The sequence below is a fragment of the Bos mutus genome, chromosome X (genome assembly GCF_027580195.1).
Source record: "Bos mutus isolate GX-2022 chromosome X, NWIPB_WYAK_1.1, whole genome shotgun sequence".
Classification (NCBI taxonomy): Eukaryota; Metazoa; Chordata; class Mammalia; order Artiodactyla; family Bovidae; genus Bos; species Bos mutus.
In genome coordinates this window covers 131,917,831-131,933,239 of record NC_091646.1, presented here as the reverse complement: position 1 = coordinate 131,933,239, position 15,409 = coordinate 131,917,831, and the positions used below count along the sequence as shown (strand labels likewise).

The 15,409-nt window shown below is 49.4% G+C and overlaps 1 protein-coding gene across 3 annotated transcripts in view; it reads right to left on the bottom strand.

Moving 5' to 3' along the window:
• The window catches only part of DHRSX (dehydrogenase/reductase X-linked), a 147,474-nt gene that overhangs the window by 94,177 nt on the left and 37,888 nt on the right, over positions 1–15,409 (bottom strand). For all 3 annotated transcript variants that reach the window (XM_070366094.1, XM_070366096.1, XM_070366093.1), the window contains exons 2-3: positions 10,354–10,461; positions 3,333–3,401 (exon numbers count right to left, since the gene is read on the bottom strand). In XM_070366094.1, coding sequence (XP_070222195.1) covers positions 3,333–3,401; positions 10,354–10,461 — 177 coding nt within the window. The remainder of the gene's footprint in view (positions 1–3,332; positions 3,402–10,353; positions 10,462–15,409) is intronic.

Here is a 15,409-nt window from a genome sequence, read left to right as displayed (position 1 = left end):
CCAATGTGGATGCCTTTAAAGGCACGTCAATCAAGCACTTGAAACGAGAACCCTCCGAGGGCACGTCAGGGCAGGCGTCTGACAGGCACGTGCCCACGCCTAGGACAAGGATCAGGCAGATGGCCAAGGCAGCGATGCACCAACCCTGGAAACCCCATGGCCTGCCCTCCCTGTTCACGCCCCCGCTTATCCGCAGGCACGGAGCGGAGGACTGATGCCAATATGAGGCTGGAACAAGGGGAGAGCTGAAACCTCTCCCGAGTGTAAGCCAGCGAGTCCTAGAAGGCAGATTGCAGGCGAGGAGGGCGGTTCAGGACACGCACAGGTGGGCGGCCCGTTGCCCAGACAGAGAGAGCACCGCACCTGGAGCTCCAAGACGGAGGTGTGGCAACGCCTGCCTCTGAGCACGTGGCATCCTTGCCAGACCCCTTCCGGCCGGCCGGCTTCACCCAGCGGGCGAACCATGGCCCAGAAGAATCGCTCCATGTGGAACACACAGCAGAGGAGAACCGGAGGGGGTCCACTCAGAACCAGATTCCTGGAGACCTTTTCCGGGGACCTGCATTCAAACCCTTTGGACTCCTCCTCCTGCCTTTCAGAAGCTGTCTTTGGCCTTCTGAGCTCTCAATGTTGCTTAGTCACTAAGTCGCGTCTGATTCTTTGCAGCCCCATGGACTGTGGCCCACCGGGCTCCTCTGTCCATGGGATTCTCCAAGGCCAGAATACTGGAGTGGGTTGCCATTTCCCTACTCCAGGCGATCTTCCCGACCCAGGGATCAAACCTGCGTCTCCTGCATTGCAGGCGGGTTATCATTAGCACCGCCTAGAAAGCCCATACACGACTATATAGAGAAGAGATACACAGCCAGGACCTATTACATAGCACAGGGAATTCTACTCAACATTCTCTCAGAAACCAACATGGGGCAAGAACCTGAAAAGAAATACATGTATATGTATCACTGAGTCGCTGGGTTGTATTGCTGAAACTAACATGATAATCTTTAATTCTAAAACATTTTTAAGAGAGAATATGAGGAAAGGTGTGAAATTGATCGGGAAGACCCTCTTGATGGTGAAACATGCAGAACTGTGATGGAAAGCAAGGGACGCCTTCTTCCCTTTCAAATCAAAGGACAGGGGAATTCCCTGGTGCCCCAGCAGCTGAGAGTCCGAGCTCCCCACTCCCCAAGCTGGGGGCCCGGGTTCCATCCCTGGTCAGGGAACTAGAATCCCACACGCTGCAAGAAAAGCTCCCGCACGCTTCAGCGAGGGTCCAAGATCCCGTGGGCCCCAACTAAGATCCACAGGGACAAACAAGAAATATTAAAAAAACAAAACAAAGCTCAGAAACCACATTTCCTGGGATTCGCGACCAGGGAATTCCACCGTGGCTTGTGTGAGTCACCAGTGAAATGCGCAAAAGCAAAGCCGACCTTCCTGGGTTTGCTTGGAAGACTATGTCACTTATCTATTTCCATTTGAGTCCGCCTGAATAGTAGCAAACCATTTTGCTGTTTGTTTTCTAGCGCTAGGGGTTTTATTGGTATTTTAGGGGTGGCTCTTTTTTTTTTTTTTCCTTGGTAAATTAGCACGACTGTTTGCTCCAAATGAGAGAGCTTTTCTCAGCATGTAATTACTCAAAACCAGTATCTATTTCCACTTGGGTTCATTTGAACATTGTTAAGTCATTTTCCTGTTTGTTTTGTGGAGTTGGGTTTTTTTCATTGGTATTGTGGTGTGGCGTGGGTTTTTTTGTTGTTGTTGTTAAATGAGCATGACTATTTGGAGAAGGCAATGGCACCCCACTCCAGTACTCTTGCCTGGAAAAATCCCATGGGTGGAGGAGCCTCGTAGGCTGCAGTCCATGAGGTCTCTAAGAGTCGGACACGACTGAGCGACTTCACTTTCACTTTTCACTTTCATGCATTGGAGAAGGAAATGGCAACCCACTCCAGTGTTCTTGCCTGGAGAATCCCAGGGACGGGGGAGCCTGGTGGGCTGCCGTCTATGGGGTCGCACAGAGTCGGACACGACTGAAACGACTTAGCAGCAGCATGACTATTTGGTCCAAATAAGAGAGGTTTTATTAGCATGTAATTACTGACGACCAATATCCATTTAGGCTTCCCTCAAAGCTCAGTTGGTAAAGAATCCTCCTGCAATGCAGGAGACCCTGGTTCGATTCCTGGGTCAAGAAGATGCCCTGGAGAAGGGATAGGGTACCCACTCCAGGATTGTTGGGCTTCCCTGGTGGCTCAGTTGGTAAAGAATCCTTCTGCAATGCGGGAGACCTGGCTTCAATCCCTGGGTTGAGAAGATGCCCCGGAGAAGGGAGAGGCTACCCACTCCAGTATTCTGGCCTGGAGAATCCCATACAGAGCATGGGGTCACAAAGAGTCGGACACAACTGACCGACTTTCACTTTCACTTTCCATACCTACTTCCGTTTGGATTCCTTTGAACATTCTTAGTGGCATCTTGCTGCTTGTTTACCTCACGTTGGGGGTTTATTGGCATTTTGGGGTGGCATGGGTTTGTCTTTTTTCTTTTTTCTGGTAAGCTGTTGTTGTTCAGCCACTCAGTCGTGCCTGACTCTCTGCGACCCCATGGACTGCAGCACGCCAGGCCTCCCTGGCCATCACCAACTCCCGGAGTTCACTCAAACTCACGTCCATCGAGTTGGTGATGCCATCCAGCCATGTCATCCTCTGTCGCCCCCTTCTCCTCGGGCCTTCAGTCTCTCCCAGCATCAGGGTCTTTTCTAATGCGGGGGACAGAGGTTCAATCCCTCATCCGGGACGATCCCACGTGCCGTGGGAGACAACTAAGCCCGTGAACCACAACTTCTAGAACCTGAGCTCCAAAACAACAGAAGGCAGCGCAGAAGAAGCTGGAACTCGGCAACTAGACAGGAGCCCCCACCCGCCACAACCAGAGAAAAACCCGGAGCAGCAGCAAAGACCCAGCATGGCCAAAACACATGAATAAATAAATAACATTATTAAAAAAAAACAAGAAGCGGAAGGAGGCAGATGCACCTGCCATTAGGCACATCCAAAGAGTCCTGAGTGGACACGGGCCTCGGAGGACCCTGGGGATGGACAAGGAATGAAAACACGGCCCGATCTCACCAGGAACACTCTCCCTCATGGGGGGTACCGTGCTTGCTGCCGCCTTGCACCGGCCAAGGAGGACCAGAGGCCCTCAGAGAGACGCTCCAGAGCAGAGACATGGCCCCCTCCCCGAAGCTGCTTCCATGAGCCCCACCAGGAACCCGGACCCAGAGCAAAGCAGAAGTGCCATCTGTCTGGGGGAGATCAGTCAGGTACCTTGGTTGTTGAGCGTGTCCTCTTTTATCCTCCTCACGGCCTCCTGGGCTTTGCTGTCGTTATTTCCAGCTAGAAGGGAAAGAAAGACACACGACTCAGAGGAAGAAAACCACTCCACGTGGAACAACGTTTCCTCGAGACGGTGAACAGAGAAGCCTACCAAGTGTCTGCTTCCATTTCTGCTGTTGGGACTCGGCCAACAGCTCAGAGCAACTGTGGCTGATTCAATGTATCTGCTGAAGATACGCTTTCTCCAGCCTGCATTGGCCAAAAGCATGCTTGTCTGGGGGACTTCCCTGGTGGCTCAAAGAATCCGCTTGCAATGCCATCCGCCTGCAAAGATGCCCCGGAGAAGGGTGAGGCAACCCACTCCAGTGTCCTTGCCTGGAGAATCCAATGGACAGAGGAGCTGGGCGGGCTATGGTCCACGGGGTTGCAGAGAATCTGACACGACTGAGTGACTGAGCACACACACACACACACACACACACACACCGGTATGCATTTCTGGGGCATCCTACTTTTCATTGATTCCACACACGCGTGTCAGCTTATGGCATGAGAACCACGTTGAAGCCAAGAAGACTATGGGCCTGAAATTGTCGAAGGACATGTCCCACAGGACATAGAACTTTCAAAACCCTTGTGGTCCAGGGAACCCCTCCACTCACGGGTGGCTGGAGCTGTGAAAAGCATCATGAGGGAATGCGTGCAGCCCAGTGGCAAGGACTCCACACGTTCGCTGCCTGGGTTCAATCCCTGCTGGGGGGAATCTAAGACCCCGCAAGCCACTGCACGGCCAACCAGAAAAATACACAAAACAGATCAAAGGAAAGGGTTAGTCGCTCTGTCGTGTCCGACTCTCTGCGACCCTGTGGACTGTAGCCCCGCCAGGCTTCCCTGTCCTTCAGCATCTCCCAGAGTGTTGGGAGCCAGCGTGAGGACCTCCACCCGTGGCAAAGGTCGTGAGGAAGGAGGCTCGACATATGCAAAGGCGGGATCGAGCCCCAGGAGTCCCCCTGGAAATCCTCGAGCATCTACCCCATAACCAGAGCCTGCCTGCTTTACTACTTTGTGCTCTCACCTACACCTCTGACTTTACGGGGGGCTGTCCCCCACCACCTCTTTCGGAGAAGGAGTTAACTTAGAGCTCCAGTTAATAATTATTCCTGGGCATGACAAGAGTGTTTTAACCTACAAACTCCTCTGAAGTTTCTCTAGCCTGCCTGACAGGCTTGTCCGGCCACATGTGATTGCTCACAGCCTCCCAACCATGAGAGGCACGAGATGCTTTAAACCTTCTAAAAACAGGTTCTTTAAAGAAGTTAGAAAACTATTAGCATAAGTATAGTGGGCTGATTAGAAATTGTATTGGTGAAGGGTTTTTCACTTGTTGAGCCAATGTTTGTTGCTAAGTCTCCACATCCCCTGCCTTTACACACATTAATGAATATATAGAAGAAATAAGTATTAACCTTTGATATTAATCACGTTAGACCTTATGCTAAGTAAATTCTTTCCTTAATTAAAACCCACTACACCCTCACCCTAAAGGAATCTAACTTTATCTGGTACCTTTGGAAGGTGGAGTCTTTTTTAAGAATAATCACCCCTGGAGAAATAAGTGTCCTGGTTGACTGACCTCTGTCACAAGGAGAGGGTCATAAATTGTCAGCAGGCCCCCCTGGCCAGAAGATGATGTAACACCCCTAAGACCTCTGTATACATTTGTATGAAGCACCTGACTTTGATAAAAGTCAGGACTGCTGACCCCGCGTGACTTTTGCATAACATCTCAGTGTATAAAAGTAGACCATGGAAAATAAAGAATTGGGATCAGTTCCTGGAAAGACTGGTCTCCCCATGTCTCTCACTCTGGCTGAGTCTCCATCTGGAGCACGGAACCCACCATGCTTACTAATTATGCCTGGGCTTCTAAGATCCAACCGGGGAGGCCTCAGTGTCTCCTCTCCTTCGGGAGAATGTTAGGACACCTGTGGCCTACGTAAGTGGTGCAAGCTTCTTGTCTTGAAGTTTTATTGGTCTCCCGCGTAAACCAAGCTACTCATCCTCTTTTCTCCTCTGAATTTTCCTGCTGAGCTATCCTCATTCTATTACTCTTTATATCTCTATTTAATATCTAATTGAAGCTATTGTATCCTGATCCTCGCCGACGCCATCCCCGCTTCGAACTCTCTGGATCAGCCGGGGCTGGACCTCGGCACCAGAGTTTCTGCAAATTCCCATCCCTTGGGTCGGCGATGCCATCCAACCATCTCATCCTCTGTCACCCCCTTCTCTTCCTGCCCTCAATCTTTCCCAGCGTCAGGGTGGTGAACTCAGAGAAAACAGAAATAGTTTTAGCTCCAGCTGGAGACAGAGAAGTGAACAGTGGCAGAGGACACCTTTGGGGGAGGTGAACGAAAGGGATTTAGAAACTGCTGCCGCCCTTAGAGAAGTTCAAAGCCGCGGACATCAAGATGACGCAGCTGCAAAAGTGATTTGCACCTCAGCCGCCTTAAAGAAATCATTGTTGTGTGGTTATGACTGGTTTGCTCAGAGATTCTTCCTGCAAGCGGGGGGCCAGGGGCACGAAGGGAAAGAACGCATGTCTTCCATCTCTAAACACTGGACACATCAAAGACCGCCACCTCCGAGAAAGAGAATTCACGGCTGAGTGGGGATGTGGGCATGTATGAGCTTGCTTCCGAAATCGGTGAGAATTTTTTTTTAAGTGTATTTATTTTAAATGAAACAAAGATGAATATTTTTAACAATACAAGAGACAACATAAGGAAGACAGACATCATAAACCATTTAGACACCTTAACGGCAAAGAAACGAAGACAAATAAAGCAAAAATCAGAAGGAATGGACGGGAAAAGAAAAAAGTAAACCATCATAGTGAGACGTGCTATTAAAATGCCATCTGCTGCCAGGCTGCCTGGCGGGGTCCGGCCACATTGGCATTGAGAGCTGGTAGAGCGGAGGCTCCAGTGAAGCAAGAAAGAAGCCCCGAGTTCCTAAAAAACACACAGGGGGTCCTGAGAGACCTGGGGTGGGGAGGGGGCAGGCAGTGAACCCGCAGCGCAGACTAGACCCAGGGCAACGCACGTGCCCCCGGCAACGGAGAGCTCACTCAGAGATCAGGCAGCCACGGCAGGCAGCGTATGCCCCTGGCTGTACGTACAAGCTAAAAAACACAAAAGATACAAAGGGACTCATTCACAAAAGAGACACGCACTGAAAGATGTAGAAAACACACTCACTGTTACCAAAAGGGAACGGGGTTGGGAGAGAGAAACTAGCAGCTTGGAATCGGTATATATTAACTGCGATATATAAAACAGATAGCCAGCAAGGACCTGCTGTTCAGCACAGGGAGCTCTGCTCAATACTCTGTAATAACCTTATAGTTCCCTGGTGGAAGGGATAGTCAGGGAGTCTGGGATGGACACAGACACACTGCTGTGTTTAACTTGGAGAACCAGAAAGGACCTGCTGGACAGCACAGGGAACTCTGCTCAATCCTCTGTAATAACCTTATGGTCACCAGGGGGAAGGAGGGGGGAAGCGATAGTCAGGGAGTGTGGGATGGACATGGACACACTGCTGTATTTCACATGGAGAACCAGCGAGGACCTGCTGGACAGCACAGGGCACTCTGCTCAGTGTCACGTGGCAGCCGGGATGGGAGGGGAGTTTGGGGAAGAACGTGTATACATATATGTACAGCTGAGTCCCTTTGCTGTCCGCCTGAGACTATCACAACATTGTTAATCCGCTGAACCCCAATAAAAAATATTTTTGGTGCTAAAAAAATGTAAAGAAAAAAATCAAAACACGATACAAACGAACTTATTTGCAAAACAGAAATAGATTCAGACATAAAGAACAAACTTATGGTTAGCAAAGGGGAACGCTCAGGAGGGGTAAATTAAGAGTTTGTGACAAACATAGACACATGACTATATTTAAAGCAGATATACAGCAAGGACCCACTGCATGGCACAGGTAACTAAATGCAGTATCTTGCAATAGCTTATCCTGGGAGAAGAGTTTGATGAAAGAAGACACAAATGCACAAATACAACTCTATGCCTGCTGTTCAGCTGAATCTAAGACAACACTGTGTATCAGCTATGTATGTGTATGCATTAACACGCTTCAGTCGTGTCTGACTCTCTGCGACCCTGTGGACTGTAGCCCTCCAGGCTCCTCTGTCCATGGGATTCTCCAGGCGAGAATACTGGAGTGGGTTGCCACGCCCTTCTTCAGGGGATCTTCCCGACCCACGGATCGAACGTGGGTCTCCTGCATTGCAGGCGGGTTCTCTACGGTCTGAGCCACCAGGGAAGCCCATGCCTGACCTTAGACGGTTGCTAATGTTGCGTCTACATCTACTGGGGATCCACTGGCATATCCGGAAACACTCCCCTAAAGGAAGCAGGTCACAGACACGGTGGGTCTGCCTTGCCATCAAGCTCTGTTCCATGGAGGTTGTTTTGTATAAAACAAAGCAAGGGTTCAACGGCACCAAGTCATGGGGGAAGGGCAAACTCCCACGTTCAGATTTGCTCTGGGAAGGATGAACCCTGCTCACCAGATTGTAAAGGTCTGCAGGAAGGAAGGAAAGTACCACTTGTTAGGAACGGAGGAGCCTGGTGGGCTGCAGTCCATGGGGTCGCTAAGAGTTGGACTCGACTGAGCAACTTCACTTTCTCTTTTCACTTTCATGCATTGGAGAAGGAAATGGCAACCCACTCCAGTGTTCTTGCCTGGAGAATCCCAGGGACGGGGGAGCCTGGTGGGCTGCCATCTATGGGGTCGCACAGAGTCAGACACGACTGAAGCGACTTAGCAGCAGCAGCAGCAGCAGGAAGGAAGGAGAGTACCACTTGTTAGGGGAAAAAAAAAAAGATTTTGACCCAAATTAGGGCCAGTGAACAATGGGCCTGAAGCTTAACCTGGTTCATTTCCTGCTGTAAAAAAAAAATAACTTTTATTGGAACACAAGCCCTGGTCATCGCTAGTCCATCCTAAAGGAGATCAGTCCTGAATGTTCATTGGAAGGACTGATGCTGAAGCTGAAACTCCAGTCCTTTCACCACCTGATGCAAAGAGCTGACTCATCTGAAAAGACTCTGATGCTGGGAAAGATTGAAGGTGGGAGGAGAAGGGGACGGCAGAGGGTGAGATGGTTGGATGGCATCACCGACTCGATGGACATGAGTTTGAGCAAGCTCCAACAGATGGTGAAGGACAGGGAAGGAGTTGCTTTGCTGCAGTCCGTGGGGTTGCAAAGAGTCAGACATGAGTGAACAGCAACAGTTGAAAGAGGTAAAACCAGACCTATAGTACAATTTTTATCAAAACGGACAGGATAAAAAGGATTAATTACATGCAGAGGATGTCCGGGAAAATGTGATCAATATTATATTTTGTTTTGTTTTTTTCAAAGCTCATCTCCCTGTATCTTTTCTTCCAGCTGATTTAAACAGCTGCAATATTCACAAATGTAAATTGAGTTGACTTGAAGTGTCTCCACTTTCCTAGCAGAAGAAAGTCCCTTCATTTCCAAAGTTGATTTAGGGACCAACTAATCTGATCTGATCTGATAAGCCACTAGGGCTTTATGGGCTTCCCTGGCGGCTCAGAGGTTAAAGCGTCTGCCTCCAGTGTGGGAAACCCGGTTCGATCCCTGGGTTGGGAAGATCCCCTGGAGAAGGAAACGGCAACCCACTCCAGTATTCTTGCCTGAAGAATCCCATGGACGGAGGAGCTTGGTAGGCTACAGTCCACAGGGTCGCAAAGAGTCGGACACGACTGAGCGACTTCCCGTTCACTTTCATAAGCCACTAGAAAGCTTCAGAAAGAAGGGAAAATTGAGAGCGTCTTCACTGGGCAGCTAACAGAAGATGCTTGAAATCGGCTAGGAACTGATTCCGTGACATCCCAAAGGCACATATTGAAGTCCTCACCCCCAGGACCTGAGAATCAGGCTGTATTAGGAGATGAGAGTCTTTGAAGAGGGGATGACGCTGAAACAGGATCAGTAGGGTGAGTCCTGATCCCGTAGGACTGGGGTCCTCGTAAGAAGGGGTCAGGGCACAGAGACACACACAGGGACGGCCACGTGAGGACTCGGGGAGGAGATGGCCGTCTACGCACCCAGCAGAGAGGCCTCGGGAGGAACCAGGCCTGCCCACACCTGGCTCTCAGACTCCAGCCTCCAGGACTGCGGGAGGGTGAACGTGCGCCGTTTCATCTATCCAGTCTGTGCTGTAATTTGTTATGACAGGTCTGGGAGGCTAACCCACACTTATTGTCATTTACTGCAGTGAGTCACACAGGTAAAAAAAATATATGATCCACATTAAAGGAGAAGCTAGCCTCCTGTCCAAAAAGAAAGAAAGAGTATCACAATCTGCTGTCTGTTTCAGGTTTTCAGGTTGACCGTTGACGCCTTCTGCACCTGCTGGCTCCATTGTTTAGTTGCTAAGTCGGGTCCAACTCTTGGTAACCCCCTGGACCGAAGCCCACCAGGCTCCTCTGTCCATGGGGTTTCCCAGTCGACAATAGTGGGTTGTAATTTCCTCCTCCCAGGGGTCTTCTCAACCCAGGGATCGAACCCAGGTCTCTTGCATTGGCGGGACGGTGCTCTACCACTGAGTCACTTGGGAAGCCCATAGTGGAATACGTTGTTCGGTCACTAACTCGTGTCGGACTCTTCGAGACCCCAGAGGCTGCAGCCCACCAGGCTCCTCTGTCCGTGGGATTCTCCAGGCAAGAACACTGGAGTGGGTTGCCGTGCCCTCCTCCGGGGCATCTTCCCAACCCAGGGATCAAACCCAGGTCTCTTGTGTCTCCTACACTGGCAGGCGGATTCTCTTAACACCGGGCCTCCTGGGAAACCCCCCTGGATCTGTAACCACACCAATATCTGCCTCACACAGAGGCAGACGACAGCGTGTCTCCCAGTCACCCTAACACGTAAGGTCCTGAACAAAGGAAACATCACCTATGATGACGTGCATGCCCAGCTTCGCCAGGTACTTGGCGGTCGAGTATCCGATGCCATCGGTCCCTCCGGTCACTATGGCAACACGTTCGGGTTGCGGAGAGAAGACTGCGGAAGAAGAAAGAAAGAAAAAGAAAACAAGGGTTAGAAGCAGAGGACGTGTCGGTCCTAATGAAGTCACAAAAGAGGGCGGGATGCCAACAGGAGCTGTGGTTTGATACGTGTGGTTTTGTTCCTGTGAGTTATCTACAGGCTCAGGATGGGAGAGGGTAACACAAGACCGTCGCCCTGACTGATGACTGCCTGGGCTTGCCAGGGGGCCCTAGGGGTAAAGCAGCCGTCGACACAGATTCTATCTCTGACTCCAGACCCCCTGGAGGAGGAAATGGCAGCCCACTGCAGCATTCTTGCCTGGAGAATCCCACAGACAGAGGAGCCTGGTGGGCTACAGTGCACGGGGTCTACAAAGAGTCGGACACGACTGCACGGCAGAGCACACTTGCACTGTGACAGCCTGGTGTACACACCTCACAAAGCCTTGCTCAACCCCCACAGACACCTCCGCAAGAATGAACACTGCCAACGTGATGCGCAGAAAGGGTGAGACGAGGGGTATAGCCCAGGACCCTGGGTGGCGAGTCCTGGATGAGTCCTCTCGGGCCAGGCTGTCTGTGTTGTGAACTGGAGGTCTTACACACAGCGGTTGATGTTTCGACCTAAAGCTTGCTGTGTCCGATTCACGGGCAGAGAGAACACACGTGGGGTGGTCTAGATGGGGAGACGGGGCGGGGGAGGGAAGGGCTGGTCGCTTGGGGTTAGAGAATGCAAACTGTTATATATCGGATGGGGCAACAAGTTCCTACTATACAGAGCAGGGGACAGTATTCAATACCCTGTAATAACCATCACGGAAAAGGATATGTAACAAGATGTGTGTGTGTGTATATGTGTGTATGTGTGTGTGTGTGTGGATTATATATATGTGGCTTCCCTAGTGGCTCAGATGGTAAAGAATCTGCCTGCAATGCAGGAGACCCGGGTTTGATCCCTGGGTCGGGAAGATCCTCTGGAGGAGGGCATGGCAACCCACTCCAGGATTCTTGCCTGGAGAATCCCGTGGACAGAGGAGCCTGGAGGGCTACAGTCCACGGGAGGGGGGTGGGTACAGGTGGATGGAGGCCCAGAGTCTGGGAGCCCCTGCCAGGAAGGCACAGGGCTGAGACCTGGATGGACGGGTCACTTTGCATCTGAGCGGTAGGCTTCTAGGTGAGTGAGTTGCTATGTGTAGGAAGTGGCTGGTCCTAGGAGGTTTACTATAGGATCAACGCCGGTCAGTTCAGTTCAGTCACTCAGTCGTGTCTGACTTTTTGCGATGCCATGGACCGCAGCACGCCAGGCCTCCCTGTCCATCACCAACTCCCGGAGTCCACCCAAACCCATGTCCATTGAGTCGCTGAAGCCATCCAACCATCTCATCCTGTGTCGTCCCCTTCTCCTCCCGCCTTCAATCTTTCCCAGCATCAGGGTCTTTTCAAATGAGTCAGCTCTTCGCATCAGGGGGCCAAAGTACTGGAGCTTCACCTTCAGCATCAGTCCTGCCAATGAACACCCAGGACTGATCTCCTCTAGGATGGGCTGGTCTCACTGATTTCCTTTAGGATCAACGTAGCAAACATGAATTTGGTATCTTCCCTGTCTCCTGTATTTTATGTTACAAAATTCCTTTTCTTCAGCAAAGTACACTTGATTTACGATATTTTTATAAGTTTCAGCGATACAACAGAGTCACCGTTTCTAAAAGCTATACTCCATTTCTCTGTGTGTTCGTCACTATCTCATGTCCGACTCTTTGCGACCCCATGGACGGTAGCCCACCAGGCTCCTCCGTCCACGGGATTCTCCAGGCAAGAGTACCGGAGTCGGTTGCCATTTCCTCCTCCAGGGGATCTTCCCAACCCAGGGGTCAAACCTGTGTCTCCTGTATTGTAGGCAGATTCTTTACCACTGATCCACCAGAGAAGCCATAATAAATACTGTTAGGACATCGAAATAGAGGCTTTGAAAACATAAAATTAGATCCATAACTCCTAAGACACATCTAAATAGACTCCAAGACGAAAAATACTAAACACTGAAAATATTCAAAGAACGCAAAAATGTACCTTTAACCTCAGACCAGGAAACTGTTTGCTAATTCTAAGGCAAAACACCAATTTCACTCCAAAAAAAAAAAAAAAAAAATGTACATTGTTGACCAAAAAAAAAAAAAAAAAATACCAAGGGCTTAAGAATCTGTGTTTCCATTCCAGGGAACAAAGGTTCAATCCTTGCTCAGGGAACTAAGATCCCACATGCCTGGCAGCAGGGCCCCCTAAAATTAATTATTTTAAATAAATGTGTACAAAAACACCATAAGCAAAATCAGACAGAAACGATGAACTGGGACAAAGTCTGCAACCCTCGTTGCATTCAAAGAAGTATTTTCCTAAAATGCAAAGAGTTCTGAAAAGCCAAGAAATAAAAGTCTCTACAGAGAAGAAGGACAAAAGCGTCTGTTGACATAAAAACATATTTAAGAAACTTCCCTGGTGGTGCACTGATTAAGACTTCGCCTTCCAATACAGGGGTTGTGGGTTTGATCCCTGGTCAGGGGCTAAGTTCCCACCTTAGGTGTTGGGGGCCAGAGTGAGGTACTCCGCCCGTGACAAAGGTCATGAAGAAGGAGGCTCGACATACGCAAAGGCAGGATCGAGCCTCAGGAGTCCCCCTGGAAATCCTCAAGCATCTACCCCCATAACCAGAGCCTGCCTGCTTTACTACTTTGTGCTCTTACCTACACCTCTGACTTTACGGGGGCTGTCCCCCACCACCTCTTTCGGAGAAGGAGTTAACCTAGAGCTCCAGTCAATAAAAACTCTTGGGTGTGACAAGAGTGTTTTAACCTACAAACTCCTCTGAAGGTTCTCTAGCCTGCCTGACAGGCTCGTCCGGCCACATGTGATTGCTCACAGCCTCCCAACCGTGAGAGGCACGAGATGCTTTAAACCTTCTAAAAACAGGTTCCTTAGAAAAGTTAGAAAACTATTAGTATAAGTATAATGGGCTGATTAGAAATTGTATTGGTGAAGGGTTTTTCATTTGTTGAGCCAATGTTTTGTTGCTAAGTCTCCATATCCCCTGCCCTTACACACATTAATGAATATATACAAGGAATAAGTATTAACCTTTGATATTAATCACGTTAGACCTTAGGCTAAGTAAATTCTTTCCTTAACTAAGACCCACTACACCCTCACCCTGTAGGAATGTAACTTTATTTGGGTGGCGTCTGTTTTGAGAATAATCAGCCCTGGAGAAATAAGTGTCCTGCTTGACTGACCGCTGTCCAAGGAGAGGGTCAGAATTGTCAGCAGGCCCCCTGGCCAGAAGATGATGTAACACCCTAAGACCTCTGTATACATTTGTATGAAGCACCTGACTTTGATAAAAGTCAGGACTGCTGACCCCAGCGTGACTTTGCATAACATCTCAGTGTATAAAAGTAGACCATGGAAAATAAAGAATTGGGATCAGTTTCTCGAAAGACTGGTCTCCCCATGTCGCTCTCTCTCTCACTCTGGTTGAGTCTCCATCTGGGAGCGCGGAACCCACCATGCTTACTAATTATGCCTGGGCTTCTAAGATCCAACGGGAGGCCTCAGTGTCTCCTCTCCTCGGGAGAACGGAAGGACGCCTGCGGCCTACGTAAGTGGTGCAAACTTCTTGTTTTGAAGTTTTATTGGTCTCCCGCGTAAACCAAGCTACTCAGCCTCTTTTCTCCACTGAATTTTCCTACTGAGCTATCCTTATTCTATTACTCTTTATATCTTTTATTAATATTTAATTAAGCTATTGTATCCTGATCCTCGCCTATGCCGTCTCTCCTTCGAATACCCTGGATCAGCCGGGGCTGGTCCTCGGCACTTAGGGTCAAGACATCAAAACTTAAATTAGAAACAATACTGCAACAAATTCAACAAAGATTTAAAAACAAAAACTTGTGACCACCCCCCCATGGACTGCAGCCACCAGGCTCCTCTGTCCATGGGATTCTCCAGGCAAGAATACTGGAGTGGGTTGCCTCCTCCAGATCTTCCTGACCCAGGGATCAAACCCGCGTCTCTTACATCTCGTGCACTGCAGACATATTCTTTAATGCTTGAGCCATCGGGAAAGCCCCAGAAACAATACTGTAACAAAATCAGTAAACACTTAAAAAAAAGCTTAAGACAGAAACAGTATTATAACAAACACAATGAAGTGAAGTGAAAGTCACTCAGTCGTGTCTGACTCTTTGCAACCCCATGGACTGACTATACAGTCCACTGAATTCTGCAGGTCAGAATACTGGAGTGAGTAGCCTTTCCCTTCTCCACGGGAATCTTCCCAACCCCAGGGATCGAACCCAGGTCTCCCTCATTGCAGGCAGATTCTTTACCATCTGAGCCACCAGGGAAGCCCAAGAATACTGGAGTGGGTAGCCTTTTCCAGGGGATCTTCCCAACCCAGGAATCGAACCGGGGTCTCCTGCATTGCAGGAGGATTCTTTACCAACTGAGATATCAGGGAAGCCCAAAACAAATACAGTAAAGGCTTTAAAACAATAAAAATATATTTTAAAAATTCTAAATGCCTAAAAAATAAAAAACAAAAAAATACTGAAATGGCCCTTCAAATCACAGGTCCAACTTTACACCCAGTGAGGGACATGTTAATAGCTAATGAAAACTGCAAGGTACCATCTGACCCAGCAGGTTGGTGAGAGTTCAAAGACTTCAACATCACGTTCTCCGGTGTGGCCACGGGGACAACGCTCTGACCCACAAAGTGGATAGGAGTGCAAAACGGCTCAGTCCCCGTCGGGGAAAACTCTGTAATATCTACCCCAATTACATGTGATTGTATCGTTTGATCTTGCAAAGTCACTTCTAGGAATCGGCTGTGAAGAGGCCAGGTCAGGTGGCAACTCAGAGCTCTTTGCAACAGCACTGCGTCTCCACGCAGAAACCATGTATCA